The 26,815-nt window shown below is 37.7% G+C and overlaps 1 protein-coding gene across 6 annotated transcripts in view; it reads right to left on the minus strand.

The window, feature by feature from the left end:
- Positions 1–26,815, minus strand: part of PTPRM (protein tyrosine phosphatase receptor type M) — an 839,861-nt gene that overhangs the window by 422,385 nt on the left and 390,661 nt on the right. For all 6 annotated transcript variants that reach the window (XM_036244603.1, XM_036244601.1, XM_036244600.1 and 3 more), the window contains exons 6-7: positions 15,750–15,924; positions 10,448–10,741 (exon numbers count right to left, since the gene is read on the minus strand). In XM_036244603.1, the coding sequence (XP_036100496.1) occupies positions 10,448–10,741; positions 15,750–15,924 (469 nt within the window). The remainder of the gene's footprint in view (positions 1–10,447; positions 10,742–15,749; positions 15,925–26,815) is intronic.

The raw sequence follows: 26,815 nt of genomic DNA on the forward strand, positions 1-26,815 counted from the left end.
GATGAAATAGGCAAGTTCTATTTGGAGGCCAAATGTCACTACATGTGTTCTGATAGGTTACCTGTCCAAATTAATGGGGACAAAGAAGCCGAGAGCAGGTCTGATAAGACAATGAATCTGAGCATGCTTAGGGAACAACTGATAGAGGCACATAGGATGTATGAGGGCAAAGATAACATCTTTTCCTAATTTGTGAAATTGGTTTTGGAATACTGTGTTTGAGATTTCAGGCACAAACAAATAGCATACCTGACTGGCTAAGAGTAAGTAAACTTTTCCTAATATGTTCTGCAGACAAAGGCAATTCTGAAACTGGTTCTTCTGCTCTTGGGTCAGGAGCATAAAATACAAGCTTGCCTCAGAAGCGGCCCTCATAGTGGAAGATATTACATGTATATTCCAGTTCCTGAGATCCACAGCATCATGACCTCATCACCCATCTCATTCAGTAAGGGGCCTTTACTTTCTTGAGACTTGTAGGTAAATGAGCAAAGGAAAAGATGTCCCCCGAGACAGTTGGGTCATACACCATAGGCTGCCTTGCTGCTCAAATCAAACTGGTTGTTAAGCTGTATGTGTTCTGGGCAAATGTAGAGGAGTTAGGGTCAGGCAGTACTCTTCACTCTTCAAAGTGTTAAAGTGTCAAAAATATTCACCAAGTTGCTAATAATTGTAATGCATCCTCTACCACAGAATAACAAGGTCTCACAGGTGAATAAAACATCCGTATTCTGTTTTCTTTGCCACCTACTCTAGGTCACTATGTTGTTTTCTATCCTGACAACACTTGAAAGAGTCAAAATGTTCTCTTAGGTTCTAAACATGCTATTATTTTTTGACATTAGATTGAGAAGATACATATATATACACACACAAATATATGTATATATATATATTTGAACAGACATATATATACATATATTTGTGTGTATATATATATACATTTGTTGTTTGTTTTGTTTTACTTAAGGTAAATTGCAACTTTATGTGTGTGTGTCAAATAAAACTCAACCTACTCAGCTTAAAAGTCCCATTGGGAGATTTTGCCATATAAGTATGTGTCCTCAGTTGTAACAAGTTTATTAATTTTATAGAAGGATCAGAATTTACCAGCAAGCCTACTTAGAATTCAGGGTGCAGCAGGTGAACGAAGTACTCTGCTAACCACCTTTATGCCTTAGCACGTTTAATTCTTCCAGCAATGCTATGAAGAAGGTGCTAGTATTGGTAGAAAAATGATTAGAATCGTTAGAAAACTTAGATTCAGGATATTTAAATAATTTGTTGAGGTATTTTCTAGCTATTAGTGTCAGAACCAGCACTCAACCCAAAACAGTCAGACTTTAAAGTGAAGGAAGTTAACCAATGAACATGTGTCTTTAAATATATCCGACATATTCACAAAGGTAGTGACAAAATTACAAACCTTTATGATAATTTAGAATGGTCAATCATGTGAAGTTCTATCTAAAAACATAAGTATGCAGTACATCTTGATTATGCTGGAGCCCCAGTGTATTATAAATGCTTACATAGAGACCATAAAATACAACTCTACTGTATCATAAATTTGATAAGAAATTAAGGCATTTGATCTATCAAATAAGAATCAATAATTTCATTAACAAAACTTTATTTTTTTTGCTAAATATATGAGAGAGAGATTTGGGGGAAAATTTAGATGACCAGGGTCTCTTTAACAATTGTCCAAAGAAAATTTAGTTGGTGTTGTCCTTTTTCTAGAAGAAACTGCTGTGGGAAGCAGAGGTACCCCTAAGCATTCCAGTGGCCTTAGGACCACACTCAACATGCTATAGCTGGTACTCAGTAAGGGACTAATACTGATAAGGCTGATGTTTTGCTATGATAGCAAAACCCCCTCTGACAGAGACTGACAGAACCAGAGCACGAGAACAAGAACGTTGCTAAGCTCCTGATTGACAGACATAGAGGGTGAGTTTATAGTAAAAGTAGGTTTACAGTTGTTTATTCCTGTATTATTTATTAATTATTTTATTCTTTTCCACACAAATAACTTTAAACCTACTTTTGCCCCACCATGTATAAAATATGTGGCCCAGAACAGGTTTATAATTTTTTTCAGTGTTCAGTGACCTATCAGAGGCACTGCTCGGGGAGGCCACCGATAATCTCCAGATCTTCTCTTAATTTTCTCCAACTCCTCAGCTTATTCAAAGCTACACAGGAAGCTGTCTACACAGGCTTCAAAATCAGGCTTATAAGAAGTACTGCTAGTATGCTCATCCTTCACAGCCAAGAACGCTGCCAGACACCATTCTGCAACCATCGCAGCACTCTCAAAGTCAATGGGTGACTCTAAAAGCAACTGTGTCCATTTGTCTGGTCTTTCCTTTTTCTGAGGTTATTTTTTAAATTGAATTTATTAGGGTGACATTGGTTCAAGTACTTCTAAACCTCTCACACAAGATTACTCTGGTTCAGCCAGGGGAAAGTGCTGACCCGGTGCTCAAAGGCAGCTGGATTTGAGGGTCAGGCATTCTAAGCCTCTGGGGCATGAAGATCTGTAAGGAAGGAACAAATATATTAAAATAAAAAAGGTGCCATATTGCTACTATATTCTTGTCCTCTGCATAAATGCGATGCTACCCAATGTAATGTCTCTACCTCTGCTGTCTAATAGGGAAGATACTTGATATGCCCTTCTAATGTTTACAATTAAAAGAGGCTCTTAATGGTTCAATGTATGGGAAATGCACTAAAAAAATGTTGCCCTTAGGCAGACTATTTTAGAATTAGTATTAGAATACTTTAATCTTTTTCCCTGGTAAATAAACTTCTATTAAAAATAAATTATGTTCCACTCATTGAGGTCCTTGACCTGTATTCATTCTGAGTAACAGCCAATGTTAGATCTTTGACCAGTTCCCAGCTGCCCCACGTGCCCATGTGTCAACCCTGTAAGTCCAAATACATGTAATGCCGGTGGCAGTTTTGTACAGAAAAAAGATAGATCTGACTATCCTTGATTTAGGAAGAAAACAAATCTGGTTTAATTTCAGATCAGCACCACTAAAACCAGACTGTTTCTTTTCCTCCCACTAAAGGAACTCGGAATAATAAGTAGACACAAACCGGCCTTCAGTGGAATGCAGGCATCACGCAGTTTGGCCTTCATGTGAGGCCCCCTTGACAAGAAGCCGATTCACTACTTATTTCCCATATGTGCATCTCATTCAGGCTATTTAAAATGAGCCACTCCAGTGTCACATTTCACAAGCAGGTCAAATTAAAATTTAATAATCAATATTAACCTAAATCTCATGAGATTTAGACTGGGCTTGGTGGGAAAGAGTATGCTACTACATAAACCACACTGAGACGTTCTCAGGATATATAAGACAGCACAGAACTTCAACCTTGTAGTTAGTAGAACATTCCCACAGGCAAGGAAGCTGGGCCTCTGCCCAGAAGAACTGCTGGGCCCTTGCTCATGTGTGTGTGCTCATCAACGTGCATGGCGAGGATAGGGGCTGCACAGATACGTTTGTTCTAGTGCCACGGCACAATGACCATGTTGGATACACACTGCAACAGGTTGGCACAAACTCAGTCTCTCTCAGACCAAGGAGGTTTGGAAAATGGAGTGATTGGAATTAGATGAATAATATGTCTCATCTCTTGTGTCACTGTATGTACTAAAAATAATGGCTATAACTGCATGTTAGCACAGCAACTGAGTAGAACAACGATGAATTTTAATGTAACACATATTCAAAGTTTTTATTACGTTATGTGAAAGGTTCTAACTAGGCATATATAATACAGATATATACCTCTGCAAATAGTTTAAAATATGGCATATTATTTTTAGAAACCCTCTAATTTCTTTTTTTTCTCCTTTATTGATTTTTAGAGAGAGAGGAAGGGAGAGGGAGAGCGAGATAGAAACATCGATGAGAGAGAACACTGATTGGCAGCCTCTTGCATGCCCTGCACTGGGGATCAGGCCCACAACTTGGACACGTGCCCTGACTGGGAACTGAACCAGCGACCTCTTGGTACATGGGTTGACACTCAACCTCTGAGCCACAAGAGCCGGGCAACCCTTTAATTTCTTACATCACTATTCATTTTTTTAATTTAATTAATTTATTTTTAAATTTATTTTATTGTTGAGAGTATTCTGATGTCCCCTATTTCCCTCTTATGCCCCCCTTCATCCATCCCCCACCCCATATATCACTCTTTATTCTTGACAAATAGAAAGCTAACTGTTGATGGGATGGCTATACCACTCTGGCATAGTACTTCTAGGTATTCATTTGATTCTCTGGAAACACAGCAGCACTACCTGCTTTAGTAGGCAAGATTTCCATAAGTCACAAAGATAAAGCATTTTTAAACTTTGAGAATTATTAATTTAACTTAAAGCCAAAGTTAGTGCTTAAAGACTCAAAATCATTTACAAAGAATCCCATAAGCTAAGCAAATGTAACATAATTATCAGAGTAATTAAAAGGGTATAATCACATATGCTATAAATATGAATGAAATGAGGATATAATGCTATACAATATGCTAGACACAAAAGGACAAATTTTGTATGATTCCACTTATATGTGGTATTTAGAGTAGTTAAATTCATAGACACAGAAAATAGAGCAGTGCTTGATAGAGCCTGGGGAAGGGAATATGGTGAGTTAGTATGGGTACAGAGTTCCAGTTTGCAAGATATAAAAGTCCTGGAGTTCAGTTGGATGTACTTAACATTACTGAACTGTACACTTAGAAACAGTTACAATAATAAATTTATTTTACCACAATATAAAAATTTTAAAATAATCTTTAAAAAGCCTCCTGCCTATCCACTTTCTATCTTTTCCTCTATTTTTCTTCCTAGCATTTACCATATTATATATCCATGGATACATATTTGTTTATTGCCTGTACTTTTCCACCCTCCAATACTCCCAAATTTATCAGTTCTTAATGCAGGATCTTGCTTTGTTGCTATACCCTTAGGGCACGGGAATGTACCTTGCAAATATGTGTGTTGAATAAATACTTTATAAATAAGTTTGTAAAAAGTGCATTCTTTTTTCAGATTTTCAGTTATACTAATTCTAAAGAACACATTTCAGTTCAGTTTTTTTTTTTTCACTCTCACCAGTCTTAATCGTTAAGTCATTAGTTTATCATCATCCTTCTTTAACTCCCAGGGCCAGTTATTAGCAAGCCACTTAACCACAGTTAAACAATAACTAGGACACATAAAGAGCAATATCCCAAAATAAAACACATAAAAAGTCCACTGTGAAAATTAATCTAACTGCATCACCCATTTCTTTTTTTTCAAGTAGCTATCACTTAATGGCTTGTGAGATACAGGCTGCACATAATTATAAGAATATAAAATATAACAGAAAACACAAACTAAATTGCATTTTGCTTAACTGGATACTGAAGTAATTTCAATTCTCTGAGGTTACCCAACTATAGCTGAACTTTAAAGTTAGAAAACAAGTAGATGTGTGTTTAACTCTTGAAACTAGTTCCTCTCTATATTTTTTTAGATAGCCACATAGGCAGAGCACTTCTTTTTTTATCCTCATTCGAGAATAATTTTTCTATTTATCATCAGATAGAGTGAGAGAGAGGAAGAGAGAGGGAAAGAGAGAAAGAGAGAAAGATTGATGTGAGACAGACACATCGACTGGTTGCCTCCTGCACGACCCCAACCAGGGCTGGGGACGAACAGCAACTGAGGTATGTGCCCTTGACTAGAATTGAACCTGCAACTCACTTGTCTATGGGCTGATGCTCTAACTGCTGAGCCAAACTGGCCAGGACAGACAGAGAACTTTTATAATTTGTAAAATACCTTTACAGATTATATCTAATCTAATCTTCAAAAACACCTCTGAGAGGGCAGATGTCACTGCTCTTATTTAAAAACGAGGAGGTAGAACCAGAAAAGCTAAGTGATTTAATAAAGGTTGAATGTGGAGAGCTTGTGCATATATTTGAAAATAAATTTCAGATGCATAAGAAGCAAGAACTCTGGAAATGTGCTACAACACAATTCTTGAAAGAAATCTGAGCAGGTAATGAGATTTCCTCTACTAACCACACATGAAAATTGATCGCACTGCACAGAGAAGTGATCTTGCCGTTTTAATGCAAGAAGTGCAATACGTTTTCATGGGTGTCATCAAAACATGATAGGACAGATCTTATTGGTTCAGCACAGGAATGAAAAGAAAGCTTGTCCAAAAGAAACAGTTTTTATTAAAACAAACAAACAAAAAACTGAGTGAATAATGTCTGTCATGAATGCAATGCTCAATTGCAGAAAATGCTATAAAAATTCATATTATAAAACAGTGGTCCTCAGATTTTCAATTTACCAGACAAGTAATGTTTCTAAAATATCTAGGGCAATGAAATCAGGTTGCCAATATCTAATTCTTTTGGTTGAAAATGTTAAAGAATTTTTAAAAATTTAAATGACAGTTAATTTTTATTGATCACTTGCTATATGTAAGATTATCTTCTAAGTACCATTCTTTTCATTAGCTTATTAAGGTGTCACAGTCATACTACAATATTCATATTACGACTATCACTCCTGTTTCAGATAAGCCAACAGAGGTCCAGAGAAGGTACGCAGTTTTCCCAAGTCACATATATAACTCTGGGCAAAGCCAGAACTCAATCCGGGCAGCCTGACTGAACTCAATCCCAGAGCCTGGGTTCTCAACTGTTGACTCTGGCACTAGTATTCTCTGACATCATCATTTCATAAAAGGGATATTTTAGCACAAAACCCAGGCAGGACATCTCAGAATAAAAGTCATTTCTTAAAATTTAATCTAGTTAGCAGTAGTAAAAACTCACTATTTTTCCCACTTTTGTTCCCATTTTTGTAACCCTCCAGTGGCCTACAAAGTACAACTTGATAAGCATAACTACAGAGTACTTGGGCAAGGATAACATAGAAATGAAATTTAGACCATCTGGGTAGAAACATGATGGATCATCTCATTAGAAAGAGAACAACACAGAATCATAAAATCTTCTTGTTGAGATTCTTAAGGTTCAACCAGCTCAATTTTCTTCTGAGTACAAAACTCCCCGCTTCAACACGGTCAGTTTCTACTGGAATGGATAAATCATTGGAAACCCACTATTCATGATTCAGCACTTGACAAATTCGCACAGACACTGTTCTTCTCCATTAAGTTTCTCATTCCTTTCCATCATTTCTCACTGGTTGAGCAAGGTTCCAGAATCTTTCCTATTTTGGGTCCCATTCCTAGAGCACAGTCTACTTTGTGCCCTCTCTCTTAAAATGCAGGAACAGAAATAAATGCAACAGTTATAAGGAGGCTAAGTAGCATTGGTAGAATAAGACTATCACCTCCTTCAATATGGGCATTTTGCTTTCTTAATGCAACCTAGGATTATGTTAAAGTTTGTGAGAGGAAGGTGAGACAATAACATTACAGAGTAATTAATACAATGTGGATCATATTATAGATTCATATACATTTAAGCCAAGCCCTCAATCTATTTTTATGTATGCTATTGCTAAATTTTATTACTCTAATTTCATACTAATACTCTTGGCTTTGTTTTTTGTTTGTTTGTTTGTTTGTTTGTTTGTTTTTTATCCTCACACCAGGACATTTTTGCATTTATCTTCAGATAGAGCGGGAGGAAGACAGGAAGGAAGAGAGAGAGAAACACTGATGTAAGAGAGACACATTGAGTGGTTGCTACCCACACAACCCCAATAGGGCCAGGGACAAACTGCAATTGTGGTACATGCCCTTAGTGGGAACCGACCCCGGGACTCTTTGGTCCATGGGCCAATGCTCTAACGGCTGAGCCAAACTGGCCACGGCAATACTCTTGGCTTTTTAAACCATACCAGATGAACGTGAAATTATTCCTCCTACATATCACCCCAATAGATCCTTTCACCAGTTCAAGCCGACTAGGACATTTTCCGTTGACTTTGCCGAATGCTTAGAGTCCCTCCCAGCCTGTGAGACCTAAGACTTTCTCTTTATGAAGTCTAAGTGCTCATAAACCATCTGAGCAATAGTCTGGGACTACTATCCAATTTTTCAGTCTATAGTTCGCAGCAGCAGGCTTCTTCCTTGTAACTAAGTCTGCTCTTCACAATGTCCTACTGCTCACCAACAGCAGTCACCAGTCTTACCTTCAGATATTCTCAAAAGCCTCAGGTCAAGAGAGGGTGAAGCTGTATTTCTTCCTACATAAAAAGTCTCATTTGACTTCACTTTCCTCATCCACATACATGCCTACCCCTCTTATTTCTAGCTTTGATTCTCTCACCTTACATTTCCTAAGCCTGACTTGTTCACTACAGCAATTTCAAAAACATTTAATACCAGTGCATGACACCAGGAACAGTGTCAAGGCCGGCTGCAAATGGTAAGAGGAAGAGAGTGCACTTTATCATTGGGTTTCCTTGGTTAGGTGAGGCTTAATACTTTAAGATACAGTGTTCACAAGCAAATAGCAATTCGAAATTGGTTTTAATTTTTTAAAAAGGACTGTCAAGCTATTATAAAGGTTCACTGTCTCTTTGAGAGTTATATATTTACACATCATGCAGCAATAACAAAGAGGCTTCCTGAAAACAGAAATAGATGCATTTATACTCCAGGGAAATGTATATAGTAATTGTGTCAAATGTACAGGCAGCAGACCAAGATAAAAGACAAAATATGTAAAAACAACAGAACTAGAAACATAAAGTAGGTGGGGTTGTTAGTGACTAGAATAAAACATTGTATCCTCTCTCCAGTCTTACAATGGAATTCTAACCTTCTTTTGGAGAGAGGGAGACTATATATTGGCCCTCCCCAAACAGGATTCCTCAAAATTAACATTGAAGTAGAGTAACACTAAATGTATTGCTGCAGAGCTTGCTCGGAGAGGAAAGATCACACAGGCTTTCATCCTACTCATAATAAGGACATAAAAGTATCTGCCCTGGAGACTTCACAGGCAGTTATAAAATACATTACAGATGTGAAAGCAATTCCTATTTTGTAAAATGATATGTACAGCGTTCTCCATAGCTATTGTTTGCGTTATAACATATGATAAGATGATAAATCATTTCACAAAAAGGAAAGGAAATTTATTCAACTAAAGAAAGTGAGGAAATGACATGGCTTACAGAAGCGAGGAGAAAGGGTTATCAAACTCCTTCCTTCTTTGAACCAGCAATCAGGGCTGTGGGACGGCCAGTCCACACAGCAGTTCTATTTCCAGACACCCTGCCTGGGGGTGACATGAGCACGTGGTGCCAATCTGATCTGGCAAACAGACGCAGGCCTACTAAAACAGGCCCAGCACGTATTCTCAGGAGAAAAAGCTACCTGTTCCCCTAACAAAACCCTTTAAAAAAAAAAAATGAAACTAAACAGATTGTCTATGAGTTTTGAGCTTGTTTCACGTATTTCTTCAAAAATAAAAAAATGAAATGTCTACAACTGTTAAGGTTTAATCATCTCTCCTTCCAGCCAGGGTCAGACTGTACTCTGAGTACTTTTGAAACTTAAAAAAGAAATGGGACATATTGATATGTGTCTTCTTAGATAATGCTATCTGAAGAATCAATTAACTCCATAAAAATTTATAAAATCTCTTTACCTGAACCCACAATTAAATAAAGGGATTGTTCATTTAAATGATACAAGAACATTTCAGCATCCCAGTCTGCTATTCCTCTCTACTCCTGGATAGAGTGGCCATACAGAAACAACACTGTACCCGCTAGTGGGAGTTATCTTCAGGGTTTGATTTTCACAAGACTTGCTACGTCTCTGTCCATCAACCTACTTCTATTTAAGCTGCAGCAGCAGGTTCATCACAGTCAATCAGAACTATATAATCTAAACTCAAAGACCGCACGCAGCCCACAAATCACCCTTGTTTATTTAACAAATGAGCTCCATGTCATTGGCAAGCAGCTCTCCATTAAATATCCATCAACAAAAACACAGCTTTTAAACTATCTCTTAGATGAAATCTATATTCCAAAGCTACTCCAGGCTATAAGCACATTAACAGTGAACATAAGAAAAAGGGACCAGGATGAGAGGATCTGACCTATGAACAGACATCATTAAAGCAGTTCTTTCAAATCAGTGATAATTCCTACTTGAACTATGTAATACTTATAGGAAGGTGTCAATAAGGAATAGGAAAAGAAAGGAGTGGAAGCTGCCTAAGAGACACCAAACCTTGAGGTCCCAAAGTCCACAGGCTACTGGGCTGCTGTTCACAGGTGAACGGGATTATTTGTTCCTGTACAGGTTGCTACCAGAGCTGGGGGAGTGTGTTCATCAGGTGATGAACACCAGTACCACAGGTCAATGCCCAGAAAGACAATGACAACATGTCCCAAGTTTCCCACACTCACCAGCACACTTTGTCCTTGTCCTGAGTGCTGGCCCAGGGGATCCAGTGCCACCCTCCCCTGGCCTGGTGAGGAGTACACTGATCTCATACTCCGTATCGGGGTCGAGGTGCCCAATCTTGTAACTCGTGGAATCCACTGGCTGCCGGTCATTCCAGCTCCCACTGGCCGTGCAGTATTCTACTTCTCGGGCAACAATGGGCCCATCCCCGTTGATGGAGTTCGCATTGAGTTGTATCCACAGATAGGTCGCCCCCACTGAGGCCAACTGAGGTGGGGCTATCGGAACAGGTGGTTCTGAAAAGCAAACCAAAGAACCATCTTTCAGACACTCTGATCTCCAGTTTTGAAACAGCTAAATGCAAATCAATGATTAAAATATAGAAGACATTAACTTTTCTCGAATACACTGATGAGAATGGTTTTGTTCAGGTTATCAACAACAACAACAACAAAAAATAGACTGATACAGGTTTTCACAATGCTGAGATGTGTGAAATAAACCATTTTTAAAACCTAACCTTGCTCAAGTAGGTATACCTCCAATTTGTTTTAGAGCACCACTCATTTTTCTCAGACAGCTATACAGACTTCAAAGTAACTTTCACTAAAAGTAACTTCTTAAAGCTCTCTCAAGTGGTAGTATTTAAGCTCTAGGAGGCACTCTATTGTCAACCTCCTTATTGAGAATGTCTTTGAAATCATCAAAGGTGCTAGTTATCTGTATCATTAAATTCAGTTTCCTTATATTTATATTCCACGGATATCACTTTAAAAACATGGATGAAATTACAGTTTATCTCATCATAAATGCACATCCAAGAGGACTCATTTCCCAAGAAACGAGCACAGTGGACTCATTCAGCTTCAGGAGAAGCAAGCCGTGTGGATAATGAAGTCCACCACTGCTGCTGTTCAGGGCACTTCCAGTAACGAGTCTTATTAAATCAGTGAATAGAAAGAAAAGCTCTGAAGCAGAGTACAAGCTATGCCCGCTTGATAAAAGTCTAAGTAATCAATAGCAAACACTCTTTACAACCCAAGAAAGCCTCTCATTGTTTAAAACCTGAGAGCAACTCTTTTTTCAGATCACTGTCTCAGAAGAGAAGGGAGAGAGAGATCATCTTGTTTTAAATAGCACTGCCAGTATATTATTGAGGAGCTAGTTGAATGACTCTTCAGTCACCAAATGGAGGCATTCCATATGCCAGTGTTACTGTGAGTGGCACCACATGTGATATTAGAAAATGAGAAAATTGTATAAAATAACATTTTTCTATGTTAATGAATCTCCATTTGAAAAAAAAAAAAGTAAGAGCCAGTAATTTTTTTCAAAAATATTTCCACAAGTGGTTTGTGCCTCTTAGGCGTGTTTTTGTTTTTAACTCCTCATTTGGCTCGTACGAAGGTATGGAGGACAAAGCCTGCTCGGTTCCACCGTGTTCGCACTGGTTCGCATGATGCAACTTCTCTGCTCGGTGGCAGCGAATTGATCACAGTCATGTTTCCCGCTGAATGGAACCTCAGGGCAACTACTACCATCTGACCATGGCTTCTGAAATGATACAGGTGATCCCTAGATGGACTAAAACACCAGCAACATCAGTTCCCTTTGCTGGGATGGAGTGTCTTTGTTCTTTTCTGTATTCAAGGTGCGACAAGTCATTGTCTTTTTAAAAGCACTGGGGAATCTCATTAGAATGAGTCAAAATAAGGATTAATTTTTTGGGGGGAATACCAATATAGTGTAATTTACTAAAATATTGTTCCTATTATTTATAAACTACAACTTTGTGTTAACTTTTCAGTTTTCAGAATAGTTCTGACTCAACTCAAAGCGACTAAACATCAATTCATTTTTTAGGGCGATTCCTTGAAACAGGACATCAAATGGGCCTTGTATAGTATATCCTAAGACAGTTAGGCAGCTAGACTGAAAAATCAGTTAATTACTTTGAAGCTGAAAATGCTAGCAAGGACTGCTGACTGCCATTCAAAATACTACTCAGGGGCAAGGCCATAAAGTTTAGTGAGTACACCAATTCATTCAAGATATTATTCCCATGGCCTAAAATAGGCATCCTTTAATGCTTGGTTGTCCTGAGATTATTTTCTCTATTAAGTCCCTATTAAGAAAAGTACCAAATATGTTAAATAAAATGAGAAATTCAACTGTAACCTGGAAATAATTGAGACAAATCTTCAAAAGGAATTGTGAGTTGCTGGAAGCATCAATACAAAAATGAGTCAATATTGCAATTTTGAATACATTTTCCCAAAGGGAAGGAAGGAAGAAGAGGACAAAGGGAGGAGGGTAAAATCTATACTAACTGATAAAAAGCAATGTAAAACATTTAATTCAAGTGAAAGTGAAAGAACATCATAAAAGTAATTCTAAATCATACCAGCAATAAAATAATTTATACACATAGATATATACACATTTCTCATTGATATACATATGTAAATGCCTAATACATATCTTATTTAATTTAATATGCTATTGACATATATGCACATATACATGCATTTTGGAAATTATACAAAATATTTTTATTATTGATTACCAAAAGCAATGGTACCAGAGGAAAGGGGGGTGGGAGGATGTTGAAGAGAGTAAAGTGAGGGATACATGGTGTTGGAGGGAGACTTGACTTGGGTGCTGAATATACAATACAATATACAGATGCTGTATTATAGAATTGCACACCTGAAACCTATATAATTTTATTAACAAATGTCAACCCAATAAATTAAATAAAAAAGGAAATAAGCAATAGTAGACATCAATAAGATAAGAGTAATAGTTAACAAGTGACCTGGGCTTCATTTGGGAAGCTGACCCCAAATCATAGTGTGGCAATAAGAGAGTTATAAACTAGCACTCCAAATATTATATGCATATAAAAAACTGTTAAAATATATACAGGTAGCCTAAAAATGTCATTGTATGTTTTAAAGTAATCATATCAAGGTAATGCTTTATTGAATTAGTAGAATCCAGCATATCTCATTTTTAAAATATAATATATGCGAAATATGACTATAAAATTGTAAGTGGAGGAAAAGTCAGGTTTCAGATTTGAGCCATGGCTGCAAACCAGTTGTCACTGGCTTTGTCAGTGTTCAGGGATGGAAAGAGGAGCCTTGATATTTTTATCACAATGAACCAAGGTACCTCTATGTTGTCATAAGATAGGAAAAACATGCTGCATAAGGGTGAGTGAATAAGAACCCACTCATTCTTTGTGTTTATGTTTGTTCTGCCAGACTAGAAATTTCTAATTCACTTATAACTGCCAACAAATTATTTTTCCAGAGAAGCAGCTTTAGAGAAGTGACTTATTTGCATCGTACTGTCATGAAGCACCATGCCTCAAAAACACGGGCAATGGCTGGTCACAGCAAAGCTGATGTAGCAGTCATAGGTCAGAACAACCACAAGGAACTAAACCAAGATGAAAATTACGTAATAACAATAATAAAGAATTGAGCCGTGGGAACACCAGGCTGCTCTGCGGGATTGGTTGGTAAGTGGTGTCCATTTTCTATAGGGAGACGACTCACTTCCCAGAGAGCTTCAGCAGAGTCCAGTGAGCTCACCTAGGAAGAGTTTCAGTTTCTTTATAGATTCCGAACCTAAATTCAAACACTAGCCAGACAGGCTAGTTAAAGACTCTCTAGAAACCTAACTTCATAATGGATATAATATGGCAAATACATTTTCAAGCAGATATTTCGGCATGTACATGCTGACACAGAACACTTGCTGCAGATTAATAATGCTCACCAATAAACATTTTCTCTCATAAACCAGGCATGACTGATACTGGCAGCAGTGATTCCACAACAGAAGCACATGTCCAAAGCACCTATAGATTTTATAACAGACTATGTTTCCCAAGCTTCTAGTTCAATACGGGTGTGGTGGGGGAGGGGAGAATAGGTGGGCAGGCATTTATATTTTTTAAAATTTGGAAAGGTCATTCTGACATGCACTCCCAAATGAAGACCACTGATGTACTAGAGCAGAGAGTAAGAATCACCCTGTCCTCCTCCTCCTCCCCATTACGGCATGATCAGGTGCTGACTGCTGACTAGGTACATTGTTCTAAGTGCTATTCATCTACTTTCTGCATGTGATCCTCCTGACAGATCTATAGTGTAGGTAACATTTTTATGTCTATTTTATACATGAAGAAACAGAAGCACAGAGGGTAAGCTACTGGCCCACGCCCACATAGCTAGAGCTGAGGTTTGAGTCCTGCAGTCTTTAAACTGCCTGCACAAAGAAATGTACTGACAAAAGGAATAGCTCATCCAAAAGAAATCAACTCTGTGTTTCACATTTAACAAATACAGGAGAACAAGATTAAAAATAGTCATCATTCTGTTTGCTAGGACAAAATAGCAATGGTCTGCCACACACTGTCTAAAAATGTCTCATGGTAACATCTAGAAGTACAAATTGTTCTGTCTAGGACCAAGTGTTGCCTTAGCAGTTTAATACTATAAACTCCTCAGCTCAGCTCACATATACACAAAAGCACTAAACCAGGTAAGAAAACTTCTTTCCCCCCTTTTTCCCCTATTTCCCACCTTTCTGACTATAATGGTTCAATTTTTCAGTCATGCAAAATATGGTAATAGAGTCTGGCTGGTGTGGCTCAGTGGTTGAGCATTGACCCATGAACCAAGAGGTCACCAGGTGATTCCCGGTCAGGACACATGCCCAGGTTGTGGGCCAAATCCCGTGTAGAGCATGCAGGAGGTGGCCAATCGATGTTCTCTCTCATTGATGTTTCTCTCTCTCTCCTTCTCACTTCCTCTCTCTCTAAAATTAATAAAGGAAAAACAAATTAAAAAATAAATATGGTAATAGAATCTAACTGCAACATTATAAATGTTAAACCAGAATTATCAATATGACTTGTGTGATATGACTAAGCCTTTTTATACTGACATTTTATTTCATTTTATTAACCACCCTGCTATCATAAAAAAAAATTAATTTTTATTCCTTAAAAAAATTTATAGGTTGTAATCTTTGTACACAAGAGTTGGAAGAAGAATTTGCCAAGAGCACATTCATTGCTTTGCATGCAACTAAACCAACAGAAATAAAATACATTTTTCAAAAATACTGCTCATGTGCAAAATGCAATCCATCAATGTAGCCTGTCACCAAACTACTGTTCAGAAACATGCAAGGATATGTTTGAGCTTTAAACAAAAAATGAACTCACAACCATGTAACATATCTATTTTAATAGACTATTTTAGGGTAGAAAAATATATTAAATACCTTTAACTACCAGTTCTGCATAGTTTGATATTCCAACACCTCCTTCTGTGCGAATCATGCAGCGGTACTTTCCAGCATCTCGTTTTGTTGTATTTACGACATTAAATGAAGCTATGAATCGTCGGAAATTAGTCACTTTTTTTTCCTTCAGAGGAGCATCTCGTACATCAATACCCTGTGTAAATGGGTGTAGGGAGGACAAAAAGAAACAATTATCAGCTGTCATATGAAAACAGTAAGACACCTGATGACATATCATGGATGTTATTTCCATGCAGATCTTGGTTCAGTTGTTTATTACCCATGGGCAGTTGTTCCAGGAAAACAGTTGGCCAGGAAACTGAAATTCTGCTATGATCAACAATTTCAAGATTGAGGGATGAAAAATTAAGTGTGCAGAAACGTTTTGGTTTTGCCCCTTCAAGATATTAACTATGTTAAATTAGCTCAACAGGAGGAGAGAAAAAGCACATGGAAAAATTCTTTATTTTGCTCCCAAACTATCAACATTTGGTCCTTTCGTAATACTTTATCCTTGTTTTCACGCTTAGCTAGAAAACAGAATTAACTTATACACTACCTTATTACTTACCTCATGTTATATATGAACAAATAAACAATTCATTAAGAATTGTATTAAATACATAAGTAGGCATTAGTGTATTCCTTACTGAGTAGGTTTGAAGGACTAGTCCAAGCTTTATGATATTCCTCCTGAATATACAAAATCCAAGCAGAAGTATACAGTTAACATTACCTGATCCTGAAATGCAACAATAGCAGTTCCTTTCTACTTCCCATAGTCTCAGGACCACAAAGCAGGTCCCACCACCCGGGCAGCTTTGTCTCATACTATCCCTGATACATTGAGAAGTTTTTAGTTTGCACACTTGGAAACCCATTCTGTGTTTTCTATAGTTTCAAGCCTAAAAAAAGTTTGTAGATTTTAGTTCTATATATTTGTTACAATTATCAGGAAAGAGGCCATCTTTAAAATAATATTTGAGAGTACTAAGTAGAAAACAATGAGCAAAGACCTTAAAGCGAATGCAGGATGCCAAGCACTATATCTATTTACTCACCTAGCAACCATTTGGGTACCAACCCCATGCTATCATTGTGTTAAGACACTAGGCTCACAATAATGAACTACAGAAAAGTGGTTGATGTGCTCATGGGGCTTCAGTTAGTGGGAAGTATAGGCCTGAATACATAATCACAAGCAATGGCTAGAGTGATGAAGAGACGGATTAGGTGACTAGCAGAATCAAAATGTGAATCAACTTTAGAGATCGTGGCCACCGGAGGTCAGGTTGAGAAAGTGACACTGGAGCTGAGATATGAAGAGTAAGTAGGAATTAACTAGGCAATGGGGAGGGTGGGAGCTGAGCATTCTAGTCATAGAAAATAGTGCAGGGAGCCCAAGTGGTTAGAAAGAGCTGAAGGACTTGGATGTAGCTGAGGCAGCCAGTAGAACTGATGAGGAAGGCAAACACCTGTGCATTTAGGAACTCGCAGGCTATATTAAAATGCTTGTATTCATAGTTATGAAAGTACTAGTCTACAAAACAATAAAACTCACCTGTATTACTTGGTGATTTATATTATGCAAAATCCTTAACAGCTTTTATCTGTGATATTTTCTTTGACAGTATGTCCTAATGGACACGAGTTTGGGAGATAGACTGACCAAGGTGTCAAAATTAACTGCAAAATGATTTACCTTCCTAGAGCCTCCCTTTGCTCATCTGTAACAAGAAAATGATACAACTCACTATCAGGGCTGTGATGAGAATTTAAAAATGTATGCAAGGACACTGGCATGTCTGGTACCACACATGAGTTCAAGGAGAAAGGCAGAGAGACAGTCAAGCTACCACCTTTTTACTGATGCTGCAGAAAATGGCTGCTGTGCAGTAACAATGGGCTCGCTAATACTGAAGCACAGAATTAAAAAGACTCACCCACACAGCCACAGGCCACACTAGAAAACCACAAGGCCTCCTGTATGTTGGGAGCTGCTGTAAAACTCACAGGATGAAGGAACAGGGTTCACATAGGGAGTTAGCTCCCAAAGAAGGAGCTGGGCTGTGCATGCTCAGAGCTTCCTTCCTGGGCAGCTCCTGCTTAGCAGAAAAAAGGCATCAGGAGTGCTGCACTAGTACAGTTCCTGCCACAGGGAAGGAAACATCAGGAGTGGGGAAGAAGAGTTCCACCAATATCATCTTTAGTATTATCTGTCTAAACAGTTTTGTTAATAGCTTAAAAAGTTATAAATCAGAAAAAAAAAAAATATATATATATATATATATATATATATATATGCCTTATATATCTTATGTTTGTCTCCTAAATTTGGTCTGAAGAGGGCACCAAGAAGTTAGAAAAACAAAACAGATCTAGCATTAGTACTTACATTATTCCTTTCTGTATTCCATACTTTCAGTCTATGAGAGTAATATTAGAATTACTACTCTATAAATTAATTTTTTTTTCCAAACTGAAAAAAATCTAATCTCCAGTTTTGAGGGGAAAAAATTAAGCCCTAAGGATAGGCAGATTTCATATCTGCAATTATTTGTTTCATGTACTAAAAACAACAATAACAACAAGGGCTATCTACATATGCATTTACTTACTTGTGGCATGAATCTTGTAAGAATCTACTTCTATAATAATCCTGTAACATTTTTCCTAATAGAACAAGCCTACTCAAAAGACTGTTTATTCAAAAAAATTTTAAAGCATGTGCTTATTGATCCCTCACAAATATTCAAAGGCTGTACTGAGGGCACTTAAGTTGAAGAAAACCTCCTTTTTGAATTTTTGAATTTATGCATATGTTGAGAAGAGTATTACTTCATAGTTGTTATCTTCACATCACAAATTTATCCTTTAAAATAAAAAACTCCAAACTAACAACTCTACACAACTCTAAAGAGTCCCATGGATTTTGGGGAACACTTTTTTATTGTTGTAGTTTTTAATCCCATATATTTAATCACATAGAAAGTTGACTCAGCTTCTTGAAGAGAAATAGTACATAGGAAGGAGAAAGCAACTGCTAACTAGCAATCATTCAAATTTAGGATCCATGTCAAATCATAGATTGTGCTAAAATCTGCAGCTCATTTTCTATTCAATCATTTAGATGTGTACATCGATCCAAGCATTCATTCAACCAACACTTAGTAAAAATGTTTTAAGATGCACATACTTGATTACTATACAGGGAGAATGGAGTTAAAAGAGCAATCCCTTACCTAACTGAATTTACAGTCTTGTTAGAAAAACAGAAAAGTAAGGCAATAGTTACAGTACAGAGCAATGAACTGCCTAGAACAGTAAACCCAGGCAAAAGGGACCTCACTAGAAAGGGGTGTGAAGCTCAGCTTTGCATAAAAGCTACCTGAGTCCAGGCTTGAGGATAAACAGGGGTTCTCAAGCACTGACAAAGGAGAAATGAACCCAGTGACTGAGGAAAACTGCAAGAGCCAAGAGCCTAGGAAGCATGGAACTACGGAGGAAGTATAATTTATGCCACGTGGCTAGAACAAAAGTGCTTCTAGGAATGGCAGATGATGAGGCTTGAAAGGTGAGCACAGTAGAGACCACACCAAGGAATATGACATGTTGAGGATTATTATTTATATTGATGCCAAGAAATGAAGGATTTTAGGCAAAAGGGTAACATAAACACATCTATTGGTATGGTAATGGGCTGAAGGAAAGAGTGTGGGAGCCCAACTGATATTAAGGGAAATTGGTTATATGTTTTTCAGAAATCATAGTAACAAATGACAAAAAGAGAGATGAGAGAGAAGGAAAAGATTCTAAAGATATTTAAGAAATAAAATCAATAAAAACTGTATTGTATTGCAGAAACACCTTTCTCTTCTAGTAGACTATAAGGTTCACAAGTCAAGAATCATAGCTTACTAATTACATGGGTGCATAAGAAATAGAGCCCAATAAATATTTGCTGACTCTAGGAATAATAGCCCCAGTGGAAAAAAATGCTGCATAGGTAGAATAGAAATATGAGGTTGTTAAATTAACAGATTTATACCCAGACCCTAAAACTGGACAACTAATCTTTTACAAGGAAATCCAACAAGGAAAATAAAAGGATACTTTAGAGGTTCCGTGTGTCCCTCAGTTAGCAACATTGCCCACTCAGAGTGATTGTGGTAGGCAGAATAAATGACCTTCAAAGATGTCTATTCCCTAGTTCCCAGAACTAGTAAATATGTTCCTTTACACAGCAAAAGGGAGTTTACAGAGGCGATTAAAATAAGGATCTGGAAATGGAAAGATGAATCTTGATTAATCAAGTGGGCTCAACATCATAACAACATAAAAGGAAGGTAGGATGGTCCAATGCAGAAGATGTCACCACAGAAGCAATGTTTGGAGTGATGAGTTTGAAAATGGAGGACGAGACCATGAATCAAGTAATGAAGAAGGTCTTTAGAAGCTATGAAAGGCAAGGTACAGATTCTCCTCCATTGCCTCCAGAGGGAACTAGCCCTACCACCACCTTATTACCTTATTTTAGGACCTCTCACCTCCAGATCTGTATGATAATAAAACTACTAAGTTTGTGATAATTTGTTATGGCAGCAATAGGACACTAATACAATGGGCATCAAGGTAATAAAAAGCCTGGGACTTCACAAAGATCTAAAATAATGCATTACTTAACAATAGGGATATAGTCTGAGAAATGCCTTATTAGACAATTTCATCCTTCTGCAAACATCATAGAGTGCACTTACACAAGCCTAGATGATACAGCCTACTGCACACCTAGGCTATGTGGTGCAGACTATTGCTCCTAGGCTACAATCCTATACGCATGTTACTATACTGGATACTGTAGGCCATCGTAAAACAATGGTAATATTTGTATACTAAATATAGAAAAGGTACAGTACAAATATGGTATAAAAGATAAAAAGCGATACACCTGCATAGGGCACTTACAATGAATAGAGCCTGCAGGACTGGAAGTTGCTCTGGGTGAGTCAGTGAGTGACTCATAAGTGAATGTGAAGATCTGGGACATTACTGTGCCCTGCTGTGGACTTTATAAACACTGTACACTTATACTACACTAAATTTAGATTGTATCTGGCAAAGGAGAGACTAAAGCAATCAAGAGATACAGGAAATAGGGACTTCAGGTCAAGATGGCGGAGTAGGTAAACACAGTACTTATGTCCTCCCACAACCACATCAAAATGACAACTACAGAACAACCATCATTCAGAACCATCTAAAATCAAGCTGAATGGAAGTCCACTAACTACGAAATTGAAGAGGAGGCCACATCAAGACTGGTAGGAGGGGCGGAGTTGCAGACGGGATGGTCTCACACCCATGTGTGGCGGATAAAATCAGGAGGGATACTTCAGCTATGAAGGTCCTCCCCCAGGAGTGAGGGGTCCCCATCTCACACCAGGCCCTCCAGCTCAGGGTTCCAGTGCTAGGAAGAGAAGTCCCCATAACTTCTGGCTGTAAAAACCAGTGGGAACTGAGGCTGAAGAAAGCTGAGGCTTCAAGCGTCCCAGGCAGTTCCTCTTAAAGGACCCACACACTGACTTACTCAGACTCGCTCTTTCCAGTCTCCAGCGTGGGGGAGGCAGCTTGAAAGGCACCAGAGACATATGCGGGGAGCAGGGAGTGGCGGGAGAACTGAATTGTTTGGCATCAGGGCAAGGGCTGGAGAGGCAGCTTTCTCCTGGACAGATGTGCTGGTGGAGGCTGTTGTTCCTTTGGAGAGCTCTTCACCTATAGGGCCCACAGACAGGCCCCATATCTGGAACTCCAACAACCTGGGTCACACTGTTTTACCCAACCTGGTGATTCCCTGAACCCTGCCCCACCCAATTTTCAGGCCCACCCAAGCTATTTCCAGTGGCTTTACCATAGGATCAGCCTTTCTTGTCTCCTGATCCAGATTTTCCTAAATTCTCTCAAAAAGCAGCAACTGACCTCAGTGAGCCCCATACCTCTTACTAATTGGCCCCAGGTCTGACACTAGAAGCAGCCAGCCTTGGTACACAACTGGGCTTTGCCTGGGCACCTCCAAGCCTAGCACAAGAAGCAGCCATCTGCAGATCACTTTGTAGCTAATGCCTGGTGGCCCCAGTTAGAACACAGGCAGTGGCTGACCTTGCCTCAGAGCCAACACACTGAGTGGACAACCTCAGACTATGCCGAAGCACCACCATCCAACCACCTCTACAAGCGACACACTCAAGGAGTAGATTCAGTGGGTACCAGGGCCCTGCTGAAGTAAATTTTGCTCTGTGTGGTGGGCCCTGTATAGCTGATCCTCCAAGATAGTCAGAGGTCAGTGGTCAGTGGTCAGTGGGCACAACCAGTCCTTGTAGCTGATCAGCCTGAGTAAATGCCTCCCACTGACATACCAACAGCAATCAAGACTCATTACAACAGAAGGGTATAGAGTCCACAAAAGGGGTGCACCTCGAGGGTCTAGCTGAGAGACCAGGGAGCTTGCTCCACTGGACCCTACAAGACATCTACTACAATGGGCCACACTATGAAGCCTAGGAGACATAGCAACTCTACCTAATACATAGAAACAAACACAGGAGGCAGCCAAAATGAGGAGACAAAGAAACATGTCCCAAATGAAAGAAAAGAACAAAACTCCAGGAAAATAACTAAAGGAAACAGAGATAAGCAAAGAGGCCCACACCAAGACACATCATAATAAAAATGCAAAAGGTTAAAAACAAAGAGAATCATAAAAGCAGCAAGAGAAAAGCAGTCGGTTACCTACAAGGAAGGTCCCACAAGACTGTCAGCTGATTTCTCAAAAGAAACTTTGCAGGCCAGAAAGAAGTGGCAAGAAATACTCAAAGTGATGAAAAGCAAGGACCTACAACCAAGATCACTCTATGCTGCAAAGCTATTATTTAGCATCCATGGGCAAATAAAGAACTTCCCAGACAAGAAAAAGCTAAAGAAGTTCATCACTACCAAACCAGTATTATATGAAATGTTGAAGGGTCTTCTTGAAGAAGAAGAAGAAAAAAATATGAACAACAAAATGGCAATGAATACATATTTATCAACAATTGAATCTATAAAAAAAAGCGAACAAGCAAAACAGAAACAGACACACAGGTACAGAGAACTTTTCGTTGCTTGGGAGGGGGTTTAGGGGATGGGTGAAAAAGGTGAAGGGATTAAGAAGTACAAATTGGTTGTTAGGTTTATAAACCTCAAAGGGAAAGGGGGAGGGAGGGTGGGAACATATGCATAACCAGTGGACCCAGCCAGTGTGGGGAAGGCTGGAGGGTGGTGCGAGTGGAGAGGAGGGGGGTAATGGAGGGGGGACATCTGTAATACATTCAACAATAAGGATAAGTTTAAAAAAAGAGAGATTCAGGAAATATGTGACGTATGAGGCTGCTGCTGGTTTAACACTGCATACTGTTTTACAGTAAACTTTTTTAAAAAGTAGAAAAAGTACACTCTAAAATAATGATTAAAAGTATAGAATAGTAAATACATAAATCAGGAGCAATCATTTATTTCATTATCAAGTGTATGTACTGTATTGTGCATAATTATATGTGCTCTACTTTTAAAGACTAGCAGTGTAGCAGGTTTGTTTACACCAGCACCACCACAAACATGTGAGTAAGATGTTGTCCTACAATGTTATGATGACTATGACATCATTAGGTGATAGGAATTTTTTAGCTCCATGATAATTTTTTTGGAATCACTGTAGTATACGTGATCCATTGTTGACCATAAATTTGCAGTGATGTAGTCATGCATGCTGGTTTGTCAGAGTTGCAGAAGAAATCATTAAGGTCAGTTTAGGTCTATGGGCTAGCAAGAGTTCTATTCAAAATCTATCACTGTAGCCAGAATGAAAGAACAAAGTTGGAAGATTTACTTCTCAACTTCAAAACTTATTACAAAGCTACAGTAATCCAAAGGACAGTGTGGTACTCACATAAGGACAGAAATAGATCAATGTAATAGAATAGAAACCCAGAAACAAACTCTCAGATATGTGGTCAGTGGATTTTCAACAAGGGTGCCAAGACCATTCAACGGGGAAATGATAATATTTTCAACAGGTGGTGCTGGAAAAACAGGATATCTTTTACCACATAAAAAAATTACCTTGAAATGGGTCAAATAAATAAATTAAGAGCTAAAACTATAAATCTCTTAGAAGAAAACATAGTGAGGGAAATCTTTATCACCTTGGATTTGTAATTTATTTCTTAAATATAATGCCAAAATCATAGGCAACAACAACAAACTAGACTCATCAAAATTAAAAACTTTTGTTCACTAAAGGACATTATTTAGAAAGTGAAAATACAACCAACAGAATGGGAGAAAATATTCACAAATCATATATCTGATATGGGATTAATATCCTGAATACATAAATACATCCTATAACTCAATAACAACAAAAACCAAAACCAAACATTCCAATTTTAAAATGGGCAAAGGTCGTAAACAGACATTTCCCCCAAATAGACACAAATGGTCAATAAGCACGTGAAAAGATGTTCAACATCATTAGTCAACAGGGAAATAACAATGAAAAACCATATACAGTATGATGGCTGCCGGTGTAACACTGCATACCATTTTACAGCAAACTTTTTTTTTAGTAGAAAAGTACACTCTAAAATAATAACCAACAAACAAACAAAAATGAAGATGAAAGAAAGAAAAGAACACGTGTTGGCAAGGATGCACAGTGACTGGAACCCTTGTGTGTTCCTGGTGAGGATGAAAAATGATGCAGTTACTATAGAAAAAATTTAGCAATTCCTCAAAAAGTTAAACATAGAATAATCATATTACTCAATAATTCTATTCCTAGATATAACCCAAAGGACACAGGGACTCAAACATGCTTGTATACCAATGCTCACAGCAGCATTATTCACAATAGCCAAAGGGTAGACAACAACTCAAGTGTCTATTGATGAGTCAATAGATAAACAAAATGTGGTCTATACACACAACAGAATATCATTTAGCCTTGAAAAGAAAGGATATTCTGACACGTGCTACAACATGGATGAATCTGGACAATGTTACAGGAAATAAACCAGTCACAAAAAGACAAATATGATATGATTCCATTTATATGAGGTATCTAGAACTGGCAAGTTCATAGAGACAGAAAGTAGAATGGAGGGTACCAGGGCCTGGGGGAAAGGAGGAAGGGGGGTTATTTCTTAACGGTTCTTGTTTCAGGTGATGAAAAACTTTCATGGGGAATAATGATAATTATTATACAACTTTGTAAATGTATGTTATGCTACTGAATTATGCATGTAAAAATTGTCAAAATGGTAAATTTCATGTTATGTATATTAAAACAGTTCAACAGCATAAACTCCACCTTTTTGCACGTACATTTGAAGACTGTCCTAAAATAAACTGAAGCACAGGAGTAAAATATTTGTAAAGAATAGATAAAATGTACTTGGTGAGTTGAATGGAGAATAGAATGAGAGATACAAAGCGGATGCGGTATGTCCAAGTAGGGACAGAACAAAAATGCAAGAAAGAAAGGCGTTATTCAGCTAGGTAGAGTAGAGCAAATACAGATTCCAAATGGCAGAGTATCAGATACCTGTAAGACCACAGATATATCCTATACAGTACAGATCTACACGTAGTATATTCTTTAGGACAATAAAGAGAGAAGTGATTTTTAAATTAAAATGTTTACTATGAAAACTTATTCCTTAAATACATATAATAAAAATATGGATATATGTTGGTGTTTTAACTGCAAATAACCCCATCATTCTGAGATAAATACTTTAAGGTAGTTAGTTTTCTATTCCTGCTATACATTATTTTAACTTAAATAAAATTTGAAATAGTGGTCCAAAATATACATGAGGTTTTATGTCTTTGTTTCAATTTCCTGTGACATTTGTAGAGTTTTTCATAGCATTTGATAATTTTAAAAACATGGTTTTTAATGTTTCCCGCTTTATGGCTATACTATTATTTATATAAATATTTCCCTGTTGCTATACATTTGAATTATTTAAATTTTCCGTACTATATGTAATTTTAGGATAACCCTATTTCCAAAAATGATCAGGTCAAAAAGAATAAAAATGTTTAAGGATTTTTTTGATGAACAACATAAAAGGCTTTATAGCCAGTCAATAGCTGTTTACAAGAATTGTGTTTTTTTATGAGAGTTCAAATGGCTCTTAAGAACAATTTATTTTCCAACTCTTTCTGATTATTATAAACAGATAGAACAGGACAGCATTTTGGCCTAAATCACTGACCTTTCCTTTCCTTTATATTTATTAATTTTTATCCTCACCCAAGGATATGTTTGTTTGTTTGTTTGTTTGTTTGTTTGTTTGGGGGGGGGGGTAGGGGAAGAGAGAGAGAGCAAGCCATCAATGTGAGAGACATCAATTGAGTTGCCTCTTGTTATGTGCCCCAGCTGGAGATCAAACTCGCAACCAAGGTATGTGCCCTGACCAGGAATCCAACCTTCAACCTTTCAGTGTACTGGAGGATGCTCCAACCAACTGAGCCACACTAGCCAGGGCGGACCTTTTCTTCGAATATTTCCCCGAAAGTATACAATAGGAAACAAACAAACAATAAAAAAAACAAACAAAACAAAACCCCCCAGCTCATCTTAACTTGGGTAAAAGATCAAGCATTCAAAAAAATATTTCTATTTATTTTGGTGGCACTGCATGGTTTCTACAGTACAAATTCAGTTTTCTCTTATTATATCACATTATAAAATTAAATGAATCCCATTTTTAATATTTTCAAGAATGATAAATTCCCTATAATATTCTGAGATGAAGTCTGCATTTACTTCTTCCTATAAGACAAAGATGTCCTTTGAAATGCACATCTTCAATATCCTTAAGTGGATATTTTTAAAAATGGAATATAAACCAAACTAAGATTAAGTGTGCTTAAGATAAAACTGAAAAACATATAGCACCACTAAAATACATACTTAGAATTAGGGACATATGATAATATTT

Source organism: Molossus molossus, unplaced genomic scaffold, assembly GCF_014108415.1.
Source record: "Molossus molossus isolate mMolMol1 unplaced genomic scaffold, mMolMol1.p scaffold_m16_p_6, whole genome shotgun sequence".
Classification (NCBI taxonomy): domain Eukaryota; kingdom Metazoa; phylum Chordata; class Mammalia; order Chiroptera; family Molossidae; genus Molossus; species Molossus molossus.